Source organism: Chamaea fasciata, unplaced genomic scaffold, assembly GCF_029207755.1.
Source record: "Chamaea fasciata isolate MVZ Bird 193981 ecotype frontalis unplaced genomic scaffold, bChaFas1.0.hap1 SCAF_2, whole genome shotgun sequence".
Taxonomy (NCBI): domain Eukaryota; kingdom Metazoa; phylum Chordata; class Aves; order Passeriformes; family Sylviidae; genus Chamaea; species Chamaea fasciata.
In genome coordinates, this window is record NW_027094087.1 from 51,175,543 (window position 1) to 51,189,557 (window position 14,015).

General features: G+C 45.3%; 1 protein-coding gene across 1 annotated transcript in view; it reads left to right on the forward strand.

Moving 5' to 3' along the window:
• Positions 1-1,533: 1,533 nt before the first annotated feature.
• FREM2 (FRAS1 related extracellular matrix 2) overlaps positions 1,534-14,015 on the forward strand; it is a 123,263-nt gene continuing 110,781 nt past the window's right edge. Inside the window, exons 1-2 of the mRNA XM_066176052.1 lie at positions 1,534-6,679; positions 10,044-10,133. Coding sequence (XP_066032149.1) covers positions 1,534-6,679; positions 10,044-10,133 — 5,236 coding nt within the window. The remainder of the gene's footprint in view (positions 6,680-10,043; positions 10,134-14,015) is intronic.

A 14,015-nucleotide genomic window follows, 5' to 3' on the forward strand; every position in this document is an offset into this window, starting at 1 on the left:
CTACCCCCTGCAGCAGTTTTAAGTTTTATTAAGTCTATAGTACAGACTTACTTAATAAAATAGCTTTCACCAGTATTCCACAGCTATGTCAGTAATATAAAACACATCACAAATCACAATAATCCCGTGTTGTAGAACTGAATGTAGACGTCTACTGTTGTCTCCCCAACCCAAAACCAAGCTGAATTATTGATTAGAAAAAATACTTAAATGTGAATGTAGCTGAGTGTGCCCACACTGCAAAATACAAATTCCAAACACGAGTTTTGCCATAGAGAAAGCAAGATCACGTGCCATAGTGTGGCTCCACCACTGAAGGACACTGTAAAAGATAATTTTAAAAGAAGCAATAAAAAAATTACATAAATGTCGAAACAGCCTTGTGCTGTCTTTGGATCTGTCTCGTGGTATTTTTCGCTTTGTCAGAAACCTCTCTTTAACCAGCGTGCAGATCACATTTCATAAACAAGAAAGGATGTTAGCAACTGTGAGACATGCTGAATCGAAACTCAGAGCCTGCTATCAAGGAATTTTAAAAGGCAAGGAACTCCAAGTTCGGGGTCTCATTAATGTGCTTTTAGCTGCAGGCACAAGGTGGCATTGGCACCGCGAGCCTTTCATTCCCCGCTGCTGTGACTCGCCGCCTCCGAGGAGGGACACTGGGCACTAACTGGTACCAACTGATGCGTTTTGCCCCCGAGATATTTATCCAATACTCTCTGTGGCGCACAGCGCCGCAGTGCCGGAGGCAGCTCCGCAGCAGCCCCGGGCCGCTTGCACTCGTATGACCCGTCCCGTTCTCCCTCGAGAACTTCTGTCGCGCCCCCGTTCCCGTCGTCCGGACCCGGCTCTCGGGCAGCCCCGCTCCTGCCCACGCCGGAGCCCGAGCTGCACCGCCGCCGCCCCGCGCTCACCCGGCACCCCGAGGGAAAGGGAAACCCCGAGCGCTGCCCGGCGGCGAGCCGGGAACAGCCCAGCTTTAGTTCTGCCTCCAGGGGCCAGGCGGGAGCGGGGAGGCTCAGCGCAGGGGGCGGCGGTGCGCGCCCGCCGCTCCCGGGGCTGGCAGAGGTGCGCTCCTACGCTGCGGAACAGCAGCGCTACCCTCCCCCCGGTAGGAGAGCTCCCTTCTCGCGACGGCTGGCGCCAGCAGAGCAATCCGTGCCCACCACCTCCCCGCTCCCACACCGCCAGGGTCATCCCGCCGCTCTCCGGACGCCCTCTCCCCGCAACCTGTTGGGCGGCCGCGGGAAGGAAAGAAGGAGGGGGTGCCCTGCCCCTCTCGTAAATTTCATGATTGCCACTCAACTCTGTCCAATCGCGCATGGCGGCTTCTCCCCCCGCGGGTGCCCATTGGCTGCTTAGAGGGGCGGGGCGGGGCTTGCCGGGCCGCGGGGCTCTCCTCCGGAGCGGAGCGCGGCGCGCTCAGAGCGCAGCGTGTGTGCGGGGTGAGCGGCGCCGCGCCGGCGGCAGAGCTGGAGCCGCAATTCGGCCGCTACCGGAGGTTCCCGACGCTTCGCTCCGCCGGCAAGGACGATGCAGCCTCTCCCCGCCTGGCCGCGGGGGCTGCTGGCCGGCTTGCTGCTGCTGCTGGCCGACTGCGCCTGGGCTGGGGCGGCCGAGCCCCCGCCAGGCAACGGCGCCACGGTCTCCTCGCCGTGGTCGCCGGAGGCGGCCCCCGTGGTGGTGGCCAACCGCGGGCTGCGGGTGCCCCTGGGCCGCTCCGCCTGGCTGGACCCCGCGCGGGACCTGGTGCTGCAGGTGCAACCGGGTGACCGGTGCCACCTCACCGTGCTGGACGAGGACCCGCTGTGGCAGCGCCCGGGCCGCCTGAGCCCCCGGCGCTTCCCCTGCGACTTCGGAGCCCGCGAGGTGCAATACTCGCACCTGGGCGGCCGCAGCCCCGCCCGGGACCGCGTCCGCCTGCAGCTGCGCTACGACTCGCCGAGCCGCGCCCTGGTGCTGCCCCTGGTGCTGGAGGTGGAGGTGCTCTTCACCCAGCTGGAGATCGTCACCCGCAACCTGCCCCTCACCGTGGAGCGCCTGCGAGGCACCAGCAACCCGCTGGACGCCCGCAGCCTGGAGTTCGCCTTCGAGCCGGGCCGGCAGCGCTGCCGGGTGGGGCTGCTGCCGCTGCTGGCCGGGCTGCCCCGCTACGGAGAGATTCTCAACTACCCGCAGGCGGCGACGGGCGGAGCCGTGGAAGCGGCTGGGGGCGGCCCGATGCCGTCCTTGATGTGGGACTGCGAGGAGTTCCTGCGCCTGGGGCTGCGGTACCGGCACACGGCCGCCGGCGGCTCCCCGAACCGCGACCTGGTGCCGCTGGTGGCCGAGCTGCGGGAGGCGGCCGGCGGCGGGGCGCTGCTGAAGCGCGAGTACTTCCAGGTGCTAGTACGGATCCGTGCCGGGACTGAGAACGTGGCCCCCAAACCCAGCTTCTTGGCCATGTTAATGATGGAGGTGGACCAGTTTGTGCTCACCGCCCTCACACCTGACATGCTGTCAGCTGAGGATGCAGAGTCACCACCCGATCTACTGCTCTTCAACATCACTTCTCCCTTTGGTCCTGGCCAAGGCCACATGGTCAGCACAGACGACCGGAGCTTACCTGTCACCTCTTTCAGCCAGCGGGATGTGCGGGAGCTGCGCATTGCCTATCAACCACCCATGGAGGATTCTGATCGGGAGCGGCTCTTTGAGCTTGAACTGGAAGTGTTGGACCCAGAGGGTGCTGCCTCAGAACCCTTTGCCTTCGTGATTGTGGTGAAGCCCATGAACACCCTGGCACCTGTGGTGACCCGCAACACTGGTCTCGTGCTATATGAGGGGCAGTCAAGGCCTCTCTCAGGCCCAGGTCCCAGCCCCAACCTGGTGGTCAGTGATGAGGATGACCTTGAGCAGGTGCGAGTGAGTGTGGTGGCAGGACTGAGGCACGGCCACCTCACTCTCCTGGAGGACACCCCAGGACCTGCTGCCCCTCGTAAGCATTTTACAGTGGCTGAGCTGGCAGCAGGCCGAGTCATTTACCAGCACGACGGCAGCGAGTCTCCACTCAGTGACAACCTTGTGCTGCGGCTGGAAGATGGTGGCTCTCGCCACCGTGTTGAGTTCCTTTTCCCCATTACCCTGGTGCCCACTGATGACCAGCCACCCCTACTTAATGCTAACACGGGGCTTGCCATGGCTGAGGGTGAAACAGTGCCCATCACCACCCGTGCTCTTAGTGCCACTGACATTGACTCCCAGGATGCCATCCTGCTCTTCACAGTGGAGTCTGGCCCCATGGCTGGGCAGCTCCTGCTCCGTCAAGCACAGGCACCTCCTGGCTGGGAAGAGGAAGCAGAGGAGGGCTTTTCTTGGAGGAAGGTGCCAGGTGTAGCAGGGAGTTCTCTCATCTATGAAAAGCCAGTGAGAGAGTGGCTGCAACAGGACATTGTGGAAGGGCGTCTCTTTTACCACCACTTTGGGGCTCACAGCCCTGGCCCTGGGGTTGTCTTGGACCAGTTCATCTTTAGAGTCCAGGATGACAATGACCCACCCAACCGCTCTGGACCACAGACTTTTGTAATTAGGGTACATTCTGTAGACAGATTAGCCCCAGAGCTCCATAGTAGCAGCAGCCTGCATTTAATAGTTGCAGAGCAGCAGGTGACCCCGCTGCGGAGGAAGCACTTGTGTTACACGGATCAGGACTCAGGGGACCGTGAACTTCGCTACACAGTAATCCAGCCCCCCACTGACACTGACTCCAACCACCCTCCTGAGGCATATGGAGCACGCCTTGGATCTCTGGTGCTGACTGAGGATCACTCTGTGGAAGTTACGCACTTTACCCAAGCCCAGATCAACCATCACAAGATCTCGTACCGCCCCCCACAGGAAGAGCTGGGGGTGGCCCCTCATTTGATTCAGTTTCAGTATCAAGTGCAAGATGCGGCTGGCAATGCAGCCAAAGGGACTTTCACCATCTACCTGCAGCCTGTGGATAACCAGCCTCCCGAAATCACTAATACTGGCTTCACTTTGCCTGAGGGAGGCAGCCATGTCCTTAGTCCAGCTGAGCTTGATGCCAGTGACACAGACACTGAACTTGCCCGTCTCAGATTTATCCTGACCCAGGCTCCTCGGTATGGCCAGTTGCAGCTCTCTGGGTACACTCTGGTTCCAGGAGGTATCTTTGGCCTGGAGGATATCAGACAAGGGAGAGTGGTGTATGTGCACAGTGGAGCTGAGACCAGCAGTGATACCTGCAGGCTTGATGTGAGTGATGGAGTCCATTTTGTGCCCATCACACTGAAAATGAGTGTGCACCCAGTTGATGATGAGGTCCCTATGCTGCGATTGCCCCCAGGCACTCTTGGATCCTACCTAGATGTGTTGGAGAATGGTGCTGCTGAAATCACTGCTAATGTCATTCAGGGCATGGATGAGGATACAGATGACTTTATGTTGACCTTCATTGTGGAGGATCCTCCTCAGCATGGGAGCATCCTGGTTCAAGGGGTGCCCGCAGAGAGATTTTCCCAGAGAGATCTGCTGGATGGTGCTGTGGTATATGCTCATACTGGTGGTGAAATAGGCCTTCTGCCCAAGGAAGATGCTTTCAACCTTACCTTGTCTGACCTCTCTGAGAAGTGGCGTGTCAGGGGCAGTGTTATTCAAGGAGTTTCAGTCTTGGTGACCATTCTTCCTGTTGACAGTAAAGCTCCAGAGATTTTTGTGGGAGAGCAGTTCATGGTGACGGAAGGTGACAAACGGGTCATTACTCTTGCTCACCTCAGGGCTGAAGATGTGGATACTCCTAGTGATGATATACTATGCACAATTGTTTCTCAGCCCACATCTGGGTATGTAGAGAACATCTCTCCTGCCCCAGGATCTGAAAAATCCAGGGCAGGTGTAGCTATAAGTGCTTTTACCTTGAAGGACCTCCGTCAAGGGCATATTTTTTATGTCCAGAGTATACATAAGGGTGTAGAACCTGTTGAAGACAGATTTGCTTTGCGCTGTTCTGATGGCATTAACTTTTCCCAGAGGCACTTTTTCCCCATTGTTATTGTGCCAATCAATGATGAAGAGCCTGAAATCTTCCTGCGGGAGTTTGTTGTGATGGAAGGCATGAGCCTGGTTATTGATACCCCTATCCTCAATGCAGTTGATGCAGATGTCCCTGCTGATGAGTTAACGTTCACCATCACCAGGCTTCCCAGGCACGGCCACATTGTGAACCAGCTGCTCAACGGAACTGTCCTAGTGGAGAGCTTCACCTTGGATCAGATAACAGAGAGCTCCAACATTCTCTACGAACATGATGACTCTGAGACAAGGGCAGACAGTTTTGAGGTGCAACTCACGGATGGTAAACACACTGTTAGGAAAATGGTACCCATCATGGTTATTCCTGTAGATGATGAGACGCCCAGAATGGCCATCAATGATGGTTTGGAGATTGAAATAGGGGAAACTAGAACTATTAATAACAGAATATTGAAGGCTACTGATCTTGACTCTGAAGACAAAACCTTGACATATATTATAAGTTATGGGCCAGGACAAGGTCTCTTACAGAGAATAAAGCCTTCAGGTGGAGCTGAAAATATCACCCTGGGAATGAACTTCACCCAAGATGAAGTGGATAGAAATTTGATTCGATATGTGCATTTTGGCCAACAAGGAGTCCGTGATCTTATCAAGTTTGATGTGACTGATGGAATAAATCCTCTCATTGACCGCTACTTTTATGTGACAATAGGCAGCATTGATATTGTCTTCCCAGATGTCATCAGCAAAGGAGTTTCTCTGAAGGAAGGAGGGAAGGTGACCCTTACTACTGATTTGCTTAGTACCAGTGATCTGAATAGTCCAGATGAGAACTTAGTTTTCACCATTACCAGACCACCTGTTCGTGGTCATCTTGAATGCACAGATCAGCCGGGGGTACCCATCTCCACTTTCACTCAACTCCTGTTAGCAGGCAATAAAGTCTATTACATTCATACTTCAGAAGATGAGGTGAAAATGGACAGCTTTGAGTTTGAGGTGACTGATGGCTATAACCCTGTGTTTCGTACTTTCAGAATTTCCATCAGTGATGTGGACAATAAGAAACCTGTTGTCACAATCCATAACCTGGTGGTGACTGAAAATGAATACAAACTGATAACCCCGTTTGAACTGACTGCAGAAGACAGAGATACACCTGACACACTGCTAAAATTTGTCATCACTCAAATACCAGTTCATGGCCAGATCATGTTCAATAACTCCAAACCAGTCACCACATTCACTAAACAAGATCTGAATGAAAATCTAATAAGCTACAAACATGATGGCTCAGAATCAGTTGAGGACAGTTTCTCTTTCATTGTTACAGATGGCACTCATACCGATTTCTATGTATTCCCCAACACTGTGTTTGGAACAAGGAAACCTCAGACTATGAAGATTCGAATAATGGCTGTGGACAACAGTGTACCTCAAGTTGTAATAAATAAGGGTGCTCAGACTCTGCGTGTTCTGGCCACAGGTCACATCGGGTTTCTGATTACCAACAAAGTGCTCAAAGTGGAAGACAGAGATAGTTTACATGTTACTCTTAAGATCAGAATCACAGAGGGTCCACGCCATGGCTTCTTGATTCACCTGGGGAAAGGCAATCATAGCATCAGCCAGTTCACCCAAGGTACTACAATACTTCACGTGCTTTCTTTAGATCACTAGAAATATCATTGTTTAATGCTAAATTCTATAATAATTGATGGGAGACACTTTCCAACAGTGAGCTTATTTATAATGGCTTCATTATTTTTTGCATCTGTTTATTTTTGTTGCATCCTTGACAGCTTTAAGCAGGAAATGTGGTCTGCTGGGTAAACGCTGATTAAAGGAGCTTCATTTCTTTGGAGAGCTTAGTCCAAAAAACTGTGATTTGCACTTTCTGTCAGTCATAGTTATAAAAATATGGATTGGGCTGTACATCTTAAGAGACAGTGCTTTCTTTAACCAGTTTTATTTAGAAAATGCTATGGAAATGGCCAAGCTATTATTAACTAATGGCTAGGGTATCAGTTGCTGTACAGTCTGTGCGCACCTAACAGTAAAAGGAAAATCATTTCCCCACCAGTGAGAAATAATATACTATGAGTGTATTTGTTGCCTTAATTACACAAATCTTAACCACAAAGTGTTTGTGGTAAATTAAAAGATAATGTAAACATTTTTAAATTATGTTAGCAGTACTTACTTTTTACGTGGAACTAAAATATTTGCTGATATAAATAGGGCAAACCCACACGTGTCATATATTCTGAAATAAAACCTCAACCTAAGGCTGTGAAGTAACTTTAATTGAAATGCGAGCATTAGCTATTCTGTGGAGAATTTTCCATGTTACTTTGCAATGACTTAATGGCTAGTTAACTAACAATGAAATTAGGAGGCTTTTTTGCAGCCTTCTGCAGCTGTGGAATGAGCAAACAGTACCAACAGCATGGACCCCCAGAGTTAAAGGGGCCCAGCCAGGCTGGGCTGTGTAGGTGGAAAGGCTTGAGGTGAACACTTGCAGTTGGCTGTGTTTCATTTTACAGAGCCCATGCTGGTACAGATCCATATTACTGTCTTGGCGGTAGCAATGTTTTTGTCAGATATGCCAAGTCTTTCTAACAGGCCTGATGAACTTTTCAATGGCTGAAGTGTCTTAAGTTTTGCAGTGCTAGCACAAAAAACGGGATAAGAGGAGACCAAACCATGTCCAAACTCTGGGGACCACCACAGTTCCATAAATATAAGGCTTCAGTAGTGAACTGCAAGTAATATTGAGAGTGTTGTCAGAAAAAGTGAGAAACAAAAGAGAAAGGGAGTGAGCAAATGACCAATTTATCACTTATTTTAGTGGGTTTTATCTTATATTGAAGAATGTGGAATTATTGAACAGGTGTTCCTTGAAAGCAGAGGAACAGTGATATACCTTTTGTTTTTTTGAGGACGGGGAGCACTTGGGAGAGGTACATATTCCATTCCCTCCTGTGCCATGTGGCCAGGCATACATTTCTCTGATGACCAAAATGAAATTGTTACTTGGCTTTGAATTGGCCATCCAACCATATGGCCTGAAGGCTATCTTAATATCCTGGGGCTGCCCAAGCTGGGTAAGAAGCATATGACCCTTAGGAAAGGTTGGTTTTAAAGCTAGTGAGGATCCCCAGAAAGTGGTGTAACTTCACAGGTTCCCTGACAGTACTAGTGCCAGCATTCTTAATTTGTGTTGGATTGAAGAGCATTTTAAGAAATACATAAAATATTTCTTAAATATTAAAATACTCAAAATGCTGAATAGTTCCAGTTTCATCAACATGTGGGTTCTTACGGAGCTTGTAAAACTTCATTAGTCTTCCAGTTTATGTTGGAAAGGACCTCTCACGGTCATTTGATCCTATCTCTACTCAAAACTGGGACAACTTGGAAGTCAAATGTGGCTCTTCAGGACGTCATGCAAAAAAATTTTGAAAGCTGCTTGCTAGTTTGTGAAGTCCATACTCAGACTCGTGTATCTTGGGTTTGCGCCTGTGGCTGTATGAACAGGCAACCTGACCACTTTGAGTAAGGTAACAAGATTCATTGTGTGCAATCATTGGGAACAGTCCGGTTTTTCAGAATCCTGTAACTGAGAGGGCAGAGCAGTTGTTTAGAACACAGCTTTCTGCCTTATGCTAGTGGGGATAATTATATTTTTTGAATTAGAAAATTATGCTTGATCTAGTTCAAAATTATGTTGGAGAATTCCAATATAAAATTAATTTTTTCAGGCACTGTAGTTACATGGTTATGAATTGTGCTTATAACTTGGAAAGTCTGATATAGCTAGCACAACCTGATCAGCTGTGGAAGGAAAGCACAGTATTGCTCAAGTGACTCCAAACGTGTTCTTAAGGAACAGAAAACAGATCATTCTTTGCAATTATTTTGAAAAACTTAAGGTCTTTGGATGGCAAGTCTTTTTTTCATATGAGGTGGTCCTGGTCCTGCAAACACCAGTTCAAGTGCTTACCTTTTCGTATGCTGGAACCGTGGGTTTTGATAAGGCTACCCACATGAGCAGGGCTGAGTACTTGTGTGTTTGCCAGAAAGATTTATGTGCTCCACTGGCATTTGTTTGCATCCTCTTTACGGCCCCATGAATTTTTGATCTTTAACTTTCAAACATTTATGGAAGAGGTTCTTCAGTTACATATATTTGTTGATAATACTCGTAACTTGTTTGCGCTCTGGTTAATTTTGGAACTGAAGGTTTTGTGAAGCTCTAATAAAAGTGTCTTTGGCTTCTTTTTACTCGTGCATCCACCCTAACATCAGAGGAGAACTTGGGTGGTACTTGAACTCCACTTTAATGCAATTAATTTCTAACACTTTTTCTTGAAAAAGGTATCAGACTTGGGTTTTTGCCAACAGCAGTCCTTCAAGGAAAATGCCAAAAATTAGGTTTTATTTATATAAATGTTTCTCATCACTATAGAGGGAAACCAGAAAAAAACAATATTAACAAATAGTTTTTATCTTTTACATACTTCGTGGTAAGTGCTGGTTCAAAATTGTACATCAGGTTTTTTTCTTACTGAAGTAATTTCTGTTTACTTTAATTTCATCTATTTGGGTTCTTAAAACAGTCACTCACTGTAACTGTCCTCTACTGGTTGAAGAATGACAGAATCAATATCAATATCCTTGTGGAGATACACCTCTGTTTAAGGAAATGAAAAATATTAAATAGTCCTGACTGTTAAGTCACGTTTTTAAATTTAATTTCAGTTCTTTTTGTAAATACAGCTTAAAAGGAAGAGAGCACTGGGGAGAGGGAAGTAAAGGGAGAGAGAATGAATGATATCTGTAAAACTTCAACACTGTAAATACTGAAATTCCTCAGTTCTACTGTATGACCTTGTCCCCTCTCTTGTTGAAACTAAACTATTTAATACATGTCAAGTTTTTCTAAAAAGGTTTTCCTACCTTCATAGTTTAAAATAAAGTCTTTTTTTCTTGACTCTTTCCAGCTGATATTGATGATATGAAGATATGCTATGTTTTACGAGGGGGTGACAGTGCCACCAGTGACATTTTCCATTTTTTGGTTGAAGATGGTGGTGAGTACTCCTAAAATCTCAGGTTTTCATGTTATTTAAAGACAAAGAATTTAAGTATGCTTTGGGAGTTGAAGAACATCAAATTTAATTGAGGGGAAGTCTGTGTTATCTCCTGGAGTGTGATTTTTTTAAATGGCTTTCTATATTTTTAACTATTTCTAATGATTATGAAGAGAGGCCTCGATGAATTGGTAATTGCATCTAATGGAAAAACCTCAACCTACTCTAGCAAGAAAGTGAAATTCGGACACCTGAACTCTCTGTAGTTTTACCTTTGTATTTGCTGTCCAGGCTCTTCACATATAAATTCTCCTAAGTCTTTATCTTGAGAAACTTATCATTTATGAAAATGAATTTTTCATTTGTTAACCAATTTATTAACCAATTTATGGTTGTTGTTATCTACTTTTTTAAAGGTTCCAGTTCTAAGACTATTCATATCAAAACATGTACCTATTGTGTAGAGTTCAAGGTTTGATTCTATGTGCTTACCATAATAGAATCCTCAATGACTTGTCAAAGATCTCTGTCAGGTGACTGGTGTGAATTCTCCTGTCAAATACTATTTTCTGAGATTGTGTTAGATGCAAAAGAAAATTATTTAAAAAAATTTGAGAATCCTGGCGTGTACTCATTTGAGAGGGAAATATGTTGGGGTTTTTTTGTTTGTTTTAAAAGTACGAATAAAGAACAATTTAAAGGGTAAACAAAATGCATCAACGGGCTTTTTTTTTTTTCCCATCCAAAGTCTGACTTAATGTGAATATTCCTAAATGTAGATATTCCTGTGTGTTGTAACAGGTGGCTAGATTATGTTACTTTAAAGCCTTTTTAAATATGTAATGCATAGCTCTATGAGTAATTGGCAATGAATTTTATTAGTTGATTTAATAATGTACTTCTTAGAAAGTATGCATCAAAGTTAGCTGATTGTCATCTCATGTACATAGCTTGTGTTACTGCTTCACAAGAAGCTTAGCCAATTAAGAATATTAAGATTGGTGAACAGGGATTTGTGCTGTCTGTCACAGACTGGACAGTTTTGTCACTGTCTACCATTGATGGAGTAGGATATTGAAACATGTTTTACTGTTTATTGTGCTGGACAAACACAGAGGAAACACTACCTTTTTAGAGTTTTGGAAATGTCTTTGCAAATCTTTGTGACATTAGAGACCAGGTAGAGACATAAGAGTTTGCAACACTTGACTTACTTTCCATAAATGTTTTCTTTTCACTGAGATATAGGTTAGAGAAGCTCAAAGGTACATAAAATGGAACATGGGACGCTGTTTTTTCCTAGTAATATTTTTTATGACAGGTGTCACCACAAGGTGACATTGTTCGTGATTTTAGAGTTATTCTTTTGGTAGGTGAACAGATATTCAGCCTTGAGATTGTTTCCAGGTTTCATGTGATGGGGGTAATTAAAGCTGAGGGAAGTTTGCTCTCAGTGAGCTGTTTAACATCAGTTCTTAAAACTGAGTTGCCCCTCAGGAGACTAACATTTGTGGGACTCGTTTCCATGCTATTTAACACTTTATAGTGGCAAGTACGTAGTTAAAGAAAATTACACCTAATATATTCTGACTCTATTCCAAGACTTATTTTTTTTAGTGGAAAACTTACCTGTCACATCTGCTTCTATATGGCAAAGTTGTAACAGCCTGTCCATTGTAACAGCATCCTATTTTTCAGAATACAAAGAATCATGATAACAAGGTGCTTGGTAATTTTTTAGAGCCTTTAGAAGTTGTGACATTATTGTATTAGACCCTACTTAGGTAGATGGTAAGATGGTTTTTACCAGGAAATAGCTTTCCTGAGGCTATTTGTTTGACAGAGAAATGAGCTGTGTTGCATTTCAGAGTATTTCTGATTTTGAAGATGGTAAAGGCACATTTAAAATTGATGAAGTTGTGATCAAAACTTTAGTAGTTGTCTGTCTGAAATATCTCAAATTTATTAGCAATGTCTTTAGAATCTGTAACAGATGAGAAATCCAACAATTTAATCTGCTTCTATTTCCACCCTCCTCAGAAAGACTTCAAAGCCAGTCGTTTGCAACTCAGATGTATTTTGGCAGACTTTCAGTTGTACCAAGGCGATTGTTTAGGGTTTTTTTGATTTTAAGTCAAATCATATTAAGAGACTCCACACAAGAACTTAGTGAAAGATGGAGCACAGGTGATCAACATCCATTGTAGAAAGCCACACTTCAGACTTCCATCTCCTGTATGCATATGTTTGCATTAGTAACGGGTTTGTGCTACCCTACAGTGCCTAATGGTATAAATTAAATTAGTGGGACTTCACTGAAACTGAATTGTGTGGTAGTCCCTGCATGATCTGGTTCAAATCAAGAAGCATTTCAAAACATGATTCAATTAATGAATATACATTCGTATAATTCAACTAATGTAATTTCAAATAACTTAAAACCCTAATATAAGTCACATCTTGCAACCCAAGTATTTTATATCTTTTAGGCTTTCATGCCCCAGCAAGGGGAACATACAACAGCAGTTCCTGCTCTTTTAATGTGACATGAATTAGAAAGTTATTTTTGCCTCAGACCTGTGGTGTTGCCTGTAAAATACCTTTTTACATGTGCTGTGATATTTGTTCATAGTCTCTGAACTGCAAATAGGAGAAGAGCATGACTTCCTCTAGGTCTGTCTTTTGATGGCTGATCTGCCATACTCATTATACCATGCCTTATGAAAACAAATGCAGAAGCTCTTTTGCCGGCCTCTTAAATGTTAGTCTGACTGTAGCCCGAGGCTGTTATTTCATGCAATTGCCTGGAGAACAAGTACAAGGAGTCATCAAACTACTCTGGCGTGAACTTTGTTGTGCATTTGGAATTTTGTTTATCTTTTCACATGTAAGTAGTAGTTATGGTAAGCAAGTTAGGGCAACAGCAGACTAGGTGGGTAAGTGAAGGGAAAAGAGGCAAGTCAGCCCTCTGCCAGCCAGCTCTTGGCCCCTTGCCTACTCCACTTCTCACAGTGGGAGTAAGGTGAGTGCCATGCTGCATACCAAAGCATGACCTGGGATCTGAAAGCGTGAAATACGGTACTGGAGCAAGGTTGTTTGTTTAGTGGCCAGGGGAGAAAAATGAAGTATAGACAAATAAAGAGTAGCTTGGGGATCATGGCTAGCTCATAATAAACTTTGCTAACTGATAACTGAAGAGAACAGAAATGGGCTCAATATGAAGAGAAAGGAAGTCCATTTAAAAAAGGAAAGAAAGCCCTTAGGACTATAATTAACAAGCAAGGGCATAGGCCTGCTGTATTCATACCAAAATTAGAGGTTTCACCAGGAAGAACTGGTTCGGGTTTAAAGCGCTGAAAGAGTCTTATTGTCAGCATCAATTACCTACAAGTGTATGGCTGTGGAGATTTTCTGGCTTTAAATAGCATTTTTAATAAGAGTAATTTAAAAGTAAAATAGATTAGACACAATTTACCTATTTATCCACAGTAATGTTTTTTAAAGGTAGAAAGTGTTTGTATGCTTCCTGTATAGGGATTTAGCCTGGAGATGGTCTGCTGTAAAGTTGGTGAACCCAGGCATTTCTGTTTGACTTAGAATAAGAAGACTCTGTAGTGTATCAGATGCTGCTGAGTTAGCTGTGTGACATTTTGAAAGAAACCACTGTGGTTCATATTAAGAATTTACTTTTCATTTTGTTTTGAATTCTAATCTTTAAATAATCACGTGGAGATCTTTTGATACAAAAATAGTGTTACGAGTCCATATTCGCAAAACCTTGAAGAAAGTGTGGAATTTTCTTTTTCACAAAGGTTGCAAAATAGTCTCAGTTGAATCGCATTCCTCAAGAGTGGCCTGTACATTCCAGTAAGAAGGTGGAGA